Source organism: Sabethes cyaneus, chromosome 2 (assembly GCF_943734655.1).
Source record: "Sabethes cyaneus chromosome 2, idSabCyanKW18_F2, whole genome shotgun sequence".
NCBI lineage: Eukaryota > Metazoa > Arthropoda > Insecta > Diptera > Culicidae > Sabethes > Sabethes cyaneus.
Window position 1 is genome coordinate 224,619,884 of NC_071354.1, and position 12,431 is coordinate 224,632,314.

General features: G+C 39.7%; 1 protein-coding gene across 3 annotated transcripts in view; it reads left to right on the top strand.

The window, feature by feature from the left end:
• The window catches only part of LOC128738022 (RNA-binding protein Musashi homolog Rbp6), a 1,503,411-nt gene that overhangs the window by 603,257 nt on the left and 887,723 nt on the right, over positions 1 to 12,431 (top strand). For all 3 annotated transcript variants that reach the window (XM_053832828.1, XM_053832829.1, XM_053832830.1), the window contains exon 3: positions 9,504 to 9,585. In XM_053832828.1, coding sequence (XP_053688803.1) covers positions 9,504 to 9,585 — 82 coding nt within the window. The remainder of the gene's footprint in view (positions 1 to 9,503; positions 9,586 to 12,431) is intronic.

Here is a 12,431-nt window from a genome sequence, read left to right on the forward strand (position 1 = left end):
AGAAGCAAGTGGGGAGCAAGCAAAGGGGGTTTCAGGTCGCTTACCCCTTCGTGCATTTGCTGTAACGCACAGCATTCAGCCATGTAAGGCATGGTTACCGGATGAAAAGTGCAGACAATACCGATTTTCTTCTCCAAGCGGTAATTAATTGCAGTTTTTAGTGTCGAGTGGATGAACGCAACCCCTCGATATGGGTGGGAACTGGGGAGACCTTGAGGTTAGGTTGTATTATTACGTTGTAACGATTGCTTTCCGGCAGTGAGTACTTCCTCTGGGAAAAGTAATCTCAAAGATCTCGTTTTCATGTTGTTAGAGTGATGCAAGTTTGCGACGATGTTAGCCGTAATTGTTTAGAGTGCATCGTGCTTCGAACGATTTGCGTTAGCACCGACTACTGGAGGAGAGCTTTTGAGGATGATTCTTGTTTATTTCACAACTTCTAATTACATATTGAGTTTCGAAGCATCACCTAAGGTATATTAAGTATAAGTACCAACCCATATTACTCATTTTAAGAAATAATAATATCGTGAAAATCAAGGCGCAATTGTGGTCCTGATCGATTAAGCGTTAACTAATTAGAAGAAAGAAATTTAAACATTTTGCATTCTAAAATTAAGTACATAAAATTAGCAAGGAGTGCAGTGTATAAAATTTCCGCTTTAACTCATACGTCTTCTATTTACTAGTTGAAGAACACTTCACGCCAATGTTGGCAACGACTCACGTGTACACGCGAAAGGTCCAATTATTTCCACAACTATTTCGAAAACAGCTCACCCATGACTGCAAATCTTGTCTGACAAGGCCTCAATCGCTGCCGGGTCATCCGGACAGACGATAAACTTACACGTAACATCACAAAAAATAGTTTTAAGGTGCCCAATCTCACGTTCTAGATTGGACACTGGAGCTGAGATTTATTCAGTGATTTAGTGATCTAAAACAAGAAAAGCATAGTTCCTCAAAATCGCCCCTCAAATGGTTCAGTATTACGCTTGATGTACGGCAAGTAGCGCCGTCTTGTTGAAATCATATGGCGACCAGATACAATGCTTGCATTTAGGATAAAAAAAATCGGTGAACTGCCCAGTTTCACAGCACAGCCATGGAGAAGTTATTATCTCAGTGAAACTTGAAATTCTTGTCTATAGTTTACAATTTACTGGGAGCAGGTCTCAGAACAGTATCTGAAACCGCAAAACATCATCGGGAGGAACATGGTCATTGAGCCACTCCTATTACAGGTACAAAGTCATCCACTTCGTAAGTTGTTAGAACTGTACCTCCCCATATGGAATTCTTCTATCCATCTAGCATTGCTGATACACATCACATGTTCTATCCAACAATAATCTACACACTGCTAGAAGATAACCTATCTCCAGATCGGGTGTCTTCGTCCAGAGAACGCACTTTAAGCAGTATTATGGAATAACTCTATGCGCTTATATTACCAAAACGTTCGAGGATCATAGACAAAGAGCGATTCATTCTACACACTTAAAAAACTCAGCAAAATTTGCCGAGATTTGGACAGCCAAGCGTTCGGTGAAAATTTCAGTTTTGCAAATCGACGTTTACGGATATTTACTAACCTTAGGCATCATAAAAAAATTTACCGAACGCTCGGCTGTCCAAATCTCGGCAAAATTTTGCTGACTTCGGCACTGTTATAGTATCAGCACAGTGTGGGTAAAAAGGGTCTTTTATGTCCATTGTCTGCCGCGAACCGATTCATATCGGTCGGTGTTAAGTCAGACAGAACCGAGTGAAAAAAATTTGACTTCGAAATCATCTAACTTTGGCTGTTTGCAATCTCTCTGGCTGGCTGTAAAGCAATCGAATCAAGCAGTTGGGTTAAACACTTTAGTCGAGTAGTTGAGTCAAGCAGCTGAATCAAGCAGTCGAGTCGAGCAGTTTTATCGAGCAGTCAAGTCGAGCAGTTAAATCGATCAGTCCAGTTAAGCAATTGAATCGAGCAGTTGAGTCGAGTAGTCCAATCGAGCAGTTGAGTCGAGTAGTCCAGTCATGCAGTTGTGTCGAGCAGTCGAGTCGAGTCAAGCAGTTGAGTCGAGTAGTGGAGTCGAGCAGTTGAGTCGAGCGTCGAATCGAACAGTTAAGACAAACAGTTTAGTTGAGCAGATGAATCAAGCTGTCCAGTCAAGCAGCCCAGTCGAGCAGTCGAATCGAACAGTCCACTCGAGCAGTTCAATCGTGCAATTAAGTCGATCAGTTCAATCGTGCAGTTAAGTCGAGCAGTCGGGTCGAGTAGTAAATCAAGCAAATGTGTCAAACAGTCGAATCGAGTAGTTAAATCGAGTAGTCCACTCGAGCACTTAAATCGAGCTGTTTAGTCGAGCAGTCAAGTCGATCTGTCCAATCAAGCAGTTGAGTCGAGCAGTCGAATCGAACAGTTCAGTCGAGCAGTTCAGTTAAGCAGTCCAGTCGAGCAATCAAATCGAGCAGTCTAATCGACCAGTCCAGTTGAGCAGTCTAGTCAACCAGTTGACCAATCGAGCAGTCTAGCAATCGACCAGTGAGGTGTCTGAGAATACAACCCATTGCTACGATAGCATGACGTCCTGTCAGCGACCTGTTTTTAGTTACCGATAAGCCTCTTATGGCGTCCTGTCAGAGACCTGGTTTTCGGTATAGACATAAGCCTCTTATATAAATAAATTAGCTAACCTCCTTTGCACATTAATAGTTCTTTTTGGCACTCTGTTTATCATTTGACGACAGTTGACACTTGACAGCAATACTATAGAAAGTATGTAAACAATTGCATACAACTAATTGTATAGCCTGCAACAAATTGAACACCCAAAACCTCCCTGATAACATTTTGTGTGTTATCACACTCTTATGATGGTATTTCAGACCAAAATTAGTCATGAAGACCGCCATAAGAGTACAATAAAACTTACATTGTTGCTTGGGCTATTTTCGGATCTGACAGTCGCTAATTTTTTCGCATTTTTAAAATTTCTACATCACGGCACATGCGTGAATATACCTTCTGCCTCTTTTTACCTTTGTTATACTATAACAAAGGTTTAAAAATTGGTCGAAAAACACGAAATTGATCCGAGGCCCGGAGGGCCAAGTCACATATACCAATCGATAGGGTTCGACGATTTGTGCAATGTCTGTGTGTGTGTGTATGTATGTAATGATTTTTTCTATCGCCTGTTTCTCAGAGATGGCTGAACCGAATGGTTCGCTATTGCTTTTGTTTGAAAGGTGTTATTGTCTAGTAGATCACTATTGAGTTGTTTCGTAACAAGACGTTTCGTTTAAAAGTTATAAGCAAAAATGTGAAAAATACGTGACACGGGTTTCTTCAAAACTACATGACCGATTTCAACGACTTAGTATCAAATGAAAGCCCTTATTAAAGCTAAATTGTCCAGGAATTTTTAATTGAAAACAAATAAGTAGTTTGAAAGTTATGCATTAAAAACCTGTTTTGACAAGGTAATAATTATTGCCTGTTTCTCAGAGGTGGCCAAACCGATTAATGCGCTATTAGTCTCATTGGAAAGATAATATATCCTAATAGATCACTATTGAATGGTTTTTTGATTGGACGTTTAATTTGAAAGTTATGAGCAACCGTATACACCACACCAAAATTTACAATAATTTATAATGATTTTAACCAAGATAAATTACCTAATTTCAATTATTTTAATATCAAACGAGAGGTTTTGAGACTACGAATATATATGCAAAATTTCATAAGAATTGGTTTTGCCGGTCAAAAGATATTAACCCTCGAACACTCGCGCCAACTTTTGTAACACAGTTACTCGCGCGCACAATAGCCCCAAACCAAAGAAAACGTGTGCACTAGAGTTTTGACTGGAAAAACTTGGTTTTAGGTTTATCGAACCTTTGGAAGAGTTTCTTGAAATTGGAAGCTCTATCGTCTGGTGGAATTTAAATTTTTATTAATCCCCCTAAAAGTGAAATAAAAAAAAAATTTTTCTTCAGTGTCAATATAACACATTGATGTGTTCTGCAAAGTTATAGAGCATATTATTACAAGAAATTTTTCTAAAGACAGTAACCTTCTATCTCTGCAGCGAAGATAGAAAAATCTTATTTATTGTATATGAATTTGTAAAATCAGTTTTTCTATTATTGCTCTTTTTGTAATTGTTGCATGACTTTTTCATGAACTACAAAATTGTACAAATAGTAAAAATACACAACTTTTCTGAAAATAGTATACCTGTATGTTTGCTTGTTTAGGAACTGTAGAACTTTGATTATAAAGAATACCCTAATTTTGACTCCGAATTACTCGACTATCAGCAGACGGATACATTTTAAACATTTTACATTTGCTGATAGTTTTGCTGCATAAATTTTCCCAACGATTTAAATTATTAATGCATTGAATAATTATGATATTTTGCTCACAATAAGTTTGTTGAAGAATATACGTTAGTTAAACAACGATTTGTAATTTTATAACAATATGGCGTTGAAAAACCTACACGTGTTGTATAAAATACAACAGCGTGAGTTAATAAAAATTGATGAAAATTATTCAAGAAAACTCTATTGATGTGATTCAAATAGAATGGCATTACAGGAAACTATGCATAGTTCAAAAACCTGTAAACTAGACCTTTACTAGACAATGTATATGCTAAAGGACAAGATTTCCTCTTACAACTTACTTTTATTTGCACTTACTCAGATTAATAACAACTTACTTATCCTTACTCAGCAATTTCATGATCCTTTTTTCATCAAAATTTAAAAGTGTTCCTATTTTGTTCAAATTTTGTAAACTTATTCAATTTTCGAAAATATTATGTAAACCAACGCACTACGCAACTACAACCAATAGATGAATTATTTTCCGAAAACGTGTCGATTTCTATCTCAAATAGCAAGTAAGACCGTATAACAAAGGTTCCTTTCACCACTAGGTGGATTAAATCGGGTTTTTATATAAGACGTCAGTTTTGAATAAATTCTTGCAGTATGCGGATTCAATCTGGCGAAAGATAGGGTTGGTAGCTTATTTTTTTATAACTGTTCACTTACAGGACATCAAATTGGACTAGGTTTATCGCGGTCCTAAGAAATCTTGTTGGGATGAGGAGATTAGGGCGCCTTCCCTAACACAAACCTCCAGTTGGTCTAGGATTATAGCAGTCCTTTTGTTAGGACGAGTGGACTTAATCACTTTTTCAGACATACTTCCCAAGCACAGATATCAAATTAGTATAAATCTGAACGTCGTAAAGCATTTCGACCGGTTGGGACGTAGGGGTTTTATCACTTGTTTTTTTCCAAAAACAAACTAATCTAAATCATATCAAACAAATGGTAACTCGTTTCCTGCCTGTGAAAAAAATGTATGGGGATATCTGACTTTGAAACTTTTCGATAATTCGCGCTAATTCGTGATTGAAAAAGAAAATTATAATAGAAACCACATAATTGCCACATCTATTATGAGCGATCGGCATTCATAATTGGCAGTTATTGGCGTTCAAAATCTTTCCTATTTTCATGACGGTAACTAGAATCTTAATTATGGAATGCATCCTGCGGTAAGACGCAGTCCTACGTCTAAAGACGGGACTCACAGTTTCCTACGTAGGGAATTACCTCTTATTGGATTATTGTTTTCCTAGCAAAATGTCCGCAATTTCCTCACTGCTACTCTTGCAACTATTTTGGATTGCCACGATCACAAAATTATCCTACGACGAAATATCTCCCTTCGGATTCGACCGGAGCTCAAGAATAGACGCGGATAGTGTCTGTGAGTTCCACGACCACTACAGGTATCCTCCTGACCAACCGATAATGCAGTACGATGATAAAAAGTTCCAAGGAAAATGTGACAGGAAGCAACCAGAATGATTTTGACAGCAATTCAGATTGACAAATCAAATATATTTATTTTGTTAAAGCAAGTAGTTTTCAAAAATTAAAAAACGTTGAACGCGCGTTGACCTATTATACCAATATTCACAATGAAATTTAATGCGCATATGCTGCATAACTACGGAAAGGGCTGAAAATTAATGATTCCTACTATCGGAATTTTTGTTATGGTCGCTATAAACTAAATCGATCGAGATGATTTAACAGTATAACTTTATCCTTTCTGCTGGCAGATATATATTTTCAAGTTAACAAACCTAGCTGACTGATTTAGCTATTTACCAAAACCAAATAAAACCAACCAAATAGAACAAAACGAAAAGTTTCAATAAATTGTGATGGTGGCTGTCAAGCAGCGATTATACGACTTTATTGTTGATTTCAGCAGAGCTAGATAAAACTACTTAAGCTTATAACCTGGTTCTAAAAGACGTTATAAAAACTTTCTAAAGAACGGGCCACTTGGTCGGAGGACGGTTTTATGGCGGACATCAGAAAGTTTTAGTGGACCTCATAGTTTTATTGGCGGTTTTATTAAATTGGTCATGAAAATTACCAGTAAAACGCAATGAAACTTAAATTGCTACTTGAGAGTCGTCGTATACTGGAATCTGGACTGGGAGAGACTGTTTGAGTCAATAGGATCGTAGCACTTACCCTGCAATTGTCCTGTACTGTAGTTGACTGCTAAATGTCTGTCGAATAAAAAAAATAGAAGGTAGCTATAAAATAAAATAGAATAAAATAGAATAGGGAATGTAGCTCCAAGGCTTTGCTTTGCTTTGTGAGAATCTTCCGGCACCAATTATGGTTGAGGATCCTTTTGAGAACGATAGTAGGTTGAACTTTTGACGTCCTAATTAGGAAGAGATCAGTTCCGCTCACTGAATTTCGTCACTCGGCTTACCTCCAGGTCCCATTAGGGTATATCTATATGACACATTCTACTGTTATGGGACATAAATAGCAACCAATTTTACTGAGCGAATTGGTTCCCGTTTTAACCCATTTTCAGCATGTAGCTTGCAAAATTGGTAACTGAAACGGATCAAAACTATTATTTTGTTTTGTTGGCAAAAGGTTGGAGAAGACTAGTTTATGGTTTCACCCATAGAAATCTTTCCATCAGTAATGTGCGTATTCCACGATGCGTTTTCTTCATTTTGCGAAGTAGAAATCATACGAAAAAGTATCCCACCGAACTCTCCAGGTTCGAGCAAAGTGCAAGAACAGACGCGGGTTGTTTCGTAAGTTCCGAGAGCAACCGTGAGAGCCACATAGTTACGCACAAGTGCATAAATGTATACATTCAAGTTGACTGAAGTTTTTGGAGCGTCTTAGTAGAATACGAAACCTGAAATTTAATTACAATGAAAACTTTTCAATTCGAAAACAGACACTGATCAAGCCTGCGAGTCGTGGGCGAAATACGTATCTGTCATGAATAAATATACTTACATGGTAGAATTTAATTGGAAAGCTTTCTTTGTTATTTAATTTCAGTTGCATTCAAGTGATGCAACGAAGATTTGCCTCTTTCGAGTGGAGGTCCTAAGAAATTTTGTTAGGACGAGAGGATTGTATCACATTTTCTGGCGTACTTTCCAAGCACAGATATTAAAATCACAGTGAACAGATGGTGTGTTTACCTGTCGTCCCTGCATGTGCGGCAAGCCGATCACAAAGAAAATGTGTAGGGATATATGACCTTGAAACTTTTTGTTAATTTTTACTCCTTCGTAATTGAAAAAGAAAATTATTATAGAAACCACATAATTATAACATTTGCTATGAGAGTATCGGTATCTAAACCCCGAAAATCCATTCATAGTTGGCAGAGCTATTAGTGTTCAAAATCTTTCATATTATGTTGTGACACCCCGTGGTAAGACCTAGTCCTACGTCAAAATGACTGAGTCTGCCGTGGTCCATCCTACATATTAAAGTTAATTTCACTTGCGTGTACTTCAGTATTGTTAGTGACTGGACATTGCCATCGCGATGGCGATCCAACGATTTGACCAATCTTAAAGTCTAGCAGGTTCTTGACGATCAGACTTGGATCACTTATCACATCATTAATCTACTTCGGCATAAATACTACTGGTCTATGATAATCTAGTAAAATAACAAATTTTTGAAAACTAAGAAGAGCTACTAAAACTGTCAAAGCAATGACTTGAGCCTTCCGGCCAGGCATATTTTGTAATCTTCTAACTCGAGAGAAAGTTTCATGAAGGGCAAAAAAGCGTCGCTTTATCAGAAACTTCGGTAATTAATAATAATTTGAAATCATTGTTATTTTTATGTTTCATTTCGAACCTGGTTCCAAATCGAAAGATTTAGGCATCAAGTTAAGCTGCTTTTGATCACAGTTTATTCCACCATACATGTTTTCCCTAATTTTAAAACGTCCGTTCTATAAACACGTCCATAAATAAACATTCATGCATATTTTTTTTCTAATCTGATCAAATTCCCTACCTTCTTCATCAAAGCCCATAAAATGAAATTCCATTCGACTCTCGTTATGAAAGGTGAATATTGATTTCAGGGGATTTAAAGCAAAAGGGGAAGCCATCGTAGGTGATAGGTCCCAGTTCGCTTTCGTCGTCGTCGTCGTTGGTCGGCCTGGCCTGTTGGCAAGGACCCAGCGATAGCGCCGCAACTGAGGACATGTTTCAATTTTCACTCACTGCTGCTACTATGCTACTCCCTCCCTACGTACGTACCTCTCTGCTTGTTAAATTTTCTCGCCATCTATACCGCATTCCTCTACCGGCCGGCCAGCCAGCCAGCTGAACAGAAACTAGCAAAATAGCTTGATTATACAAAAACGACCAAAGTGATAACGTAACTTTGCTTTTACCACAGAGCGACCGGTCGGTCGCTCGGTTGGTCCTCCAGATTAGCAGGATGACTCCGACCGAAGTGATGATCCCGAGTGAGCACCGAGGTTTAAACCTACGGCGAGACAGCGAAAGAGACGACAACGTCGACGACGAGGTAATCGCATTCCGTAACTTCAATGACTAGCCATAACTGGGTAAATGTTTTGGCCGTCATCAGAAGTAGGAGCAGCAGCCAGCAGTAGCCTAAGTATATCGATAACATTTTTCCAGCTTAAACCCCTGTGAAAAGTAAGGAATGCAAGTGGCAGAAAGGATTAGCTTTGTGACCCGACCCGCCCGCCGCCAGTGTCCGTGGAGGCTGCGGGGCGAGACGCGGTAACGATCTTTTGCTAGTGTGCAAATATCCCTTCACTTAAAAAGGGTTCGATTGCCCCCACCCTTCGCGCCAGCCAGCAAGGAAAGAGGACAGCGGGAGCAAAGCGACCATGGCTGCTGCTTTTGTTTCTGTCCTTCAGAGTGCACAAGTGGTTCACTCAAGGATGGGGGAAAAATTTCCATAAAAATCAGCCTCCCAGGCTCGTTGAATGAAGTGGTTCGAGATTGGGTCCACCGATATCGAGGAATGTTGACGTTGACGTTTTAAACTCAGATATAATAAGCTTGCTGTTGTTCTGCTGTTTTGAGGCAAAGCTCTAATTATTTTTCTCTCGTTTCGTTTCATTTTCTTTGCAGAAAGCCTTAGGGATTATTTTAGTAAATTCGGAGAAATCACAGAAGTCATGGTGATGAAGGACCCCACGACGCGAAGGTCTAGGTAAGTCCATTTGAACACTATTACCTATTAGTTATCCGCCAAATCTCCAAACTATCCACGCGGCTTCGATTATTGTACTTTTTGTTTATCCCACAAATAGACCATGACCGTAATTAACAAATTGTCGATTGTTTTAAATTTAGCCACTTGCATCTGACCGTACTGTAAAAAAGAGTCTAATTTTAAACAAGTTAGTTTCTGCTTTGTTGCTTACTTTTGATTTTTGGTTATGCCTCAAAAAGAATCATATCAACTTCGTGCAAACCAATAAACTTCAAATCCGATTTTCATCGTACTTTAACTGGCGGAAATCTTGACAGATTTTCCATTCGTCGTCTACCGTCGTCGTCGGAAAAGGTATCCCATCAAGCGACTAAGCGGAAAGTTCTTTTTCGCCGAATTGGATTAATTTAAGCGCCTAACGTGTGCCGTACGTGATTCCGCGACAGCTCAACAAGGATTACATTGCTTCCGCCACCACCTGCCTGCCCGGCCTATTCCCGCGGAACTCAACAACGCAACGGTTTCCAAATTGAAGCAAGCCTCAAAGCCTCGCAGCTCGCAGGCAGACAGGCAGAAATGGTAAAAATGACGAAAAACGCGAATTAGGTGCTCGCGTACAACAGTAACGGGTTCCTTTCCCCGGGATGGTGGTGAGCTATTCCTCCGTCCTACCGCGCGCGCCCACCCACCCGGATGGAAGCGGCTTAATCGTTTGCTCCGGTTTTTTCCTATATTTTCTCGAACAGGCACTGTCGTGCTAAAAACGTCATTTTGTGCTGTAAAAACGATTCACTGATGAATTTACGAGCGCGTGGGACGGCGCGCCGTCTTCTTGCTGCTGCTGCTATTGCTGCTGCCTGAACTGAAGTCCATAATGGGAAATGACGGGACGGGAGTGGGTGCTTAGGGTGGCTTGACAAAAAAAAGCGAAGCGCTAGTTCAGGTCGATTATCCGTTTTTATTTCTTTTTGATATTCATGATGCATTGGGCATTTTTTGATTCAGTTTAAAGCGTAAACGGTTGGAAAAATTTGTGCGGGTTAAAGATCCCATTAATCATCACGGTCGAAAAGAGGTGCAGATTCGTATGACTGATTCAATGTTATCTATGGTGGTTTTTGTTTAGTAGAAAATTAGAATTAGAATTTTTTGCGCTCAAATATTCAAAGTTTTTGTAGTAGGTTGCCGTAAATAATTTACACCAATTAAGGTCTTTTTATGGATTCGATCTTGCAGTTGGCAAATCAATTTTCTCAATTTTCTGGTTTCTCAGTTAGTTAGGCTCATCACATGACAAATCGTTGTGGAGGTACGGAGTGATTGAGGCACTGTCCACGGCCTTTTAATCATCCTTCCATGGATGACCTCGATAAACGCATTTTGCAGTCCATTAGCTTTGCCACTTGGACATTGGAAACTTAGAATCGACCAATGTCGAAGTCCAAAAGGTCTTTGACGGTCAGACTAGATTCACTGCCCACACTGTACTGTACTGTACTCGGTCTTGGGCTACTCGTCGCCAATTCGTTCAGCGTCTCGACATGCGCATATTGGCTTTAACCTAGTCGAGCCATCTAAGACTTTGGGCCCATCTATTCCTGGGGTCGGTGGAGTTCTTGAAGAAAACGGATTTCCCTGCACAGTCCTCCAGCATCTTGCGACGTGGCCAGCCCATCGTAGTCTCCCAACCTTCGCCAGGTGGACGATGGGAATCTTTCCTAGCAATGTCTGTAGCGCGTGATTCTTACGCCTGCGCCACTCTCCGCTTTCCGTTTGTACTCCGCCAAAATAGTCCGCAACATCTTTCGTTCAAATACGGCAAGCGCATGTATGTCTTCCGTAAACAAAGTTACTGTCTCATGTCCGTAGAGACTACCGGTCTTCTTATTCGTATTATTTGACGGTGACCAGAAATCACAAATATATGAACTCATCAACCACTTCCAGTTCATCGCCGTCAATAGTCACTTTGCGTGGGAGGCAAACGTTACTTTCTCTGGAACCTCTTCCTACTATATATGGTTTTTGACGCATTTTTTTTGTAGCCCAAATCCTCCTAGCCTCCGTTTTTGGTCTGGTGCAGATTACCTCTGCCGCTCCTAACTTTCTACCCAAGCACAATGAAGGTTTTATTGGACTCTTTTATGATAGTTTTCTGTGATAGAACTGGTCATAAATACCATTATACGCGTGCAACATAACTCAAATTGGTACTTGGGTAGTAAAAATGTCTAGATCAAGTCTGCGAAGGCTAGGAGTTTTGGCTACTGTTGCCGAGGATCGATGCCCGCTCGCCGGATCACACCTTCACTAGCGACGTTAAATAACATACAGGACAGTCCATCCCCTTGTCGTAACCGTCTGCGCAATTAGAGAGGACTGGAGAGTGCCCTCGGAACACGCACGTAGCAATTCAGTGATGTCAGATTTACGGATTTATCCGTAGTTCAACGCATTTAGGAGTTTCCTAAGGACCTACGGATCAAGTTCTCATATCTACGGATTTTCATAAACTTGACGGAAATAATAATGAAAGTTTCTTATAGAATTCTTCAGAGAAAAAGAAATGAACAGACTAGCAAAGAAAGCTTACTTTATAAGAGTAGTGAATTAAGAAGGGATGATTTACGTTACTGCTACGATGATGTTAACAGAAACTTGCTGATAGCATGATATACCTATTCCTGAATATTGTTGTTTTTTATAACCAAGTAGCTGGTATTCTTGTTCTATTTGCATTAATTAGTTTGGCTCTTTTTACGCGATAATCGAAAACTGTTGAACATTTGAGTCTTCCGAAAAGGACCGGTACCGAGTGTCCGAAACACAAATGGCCGAAACAC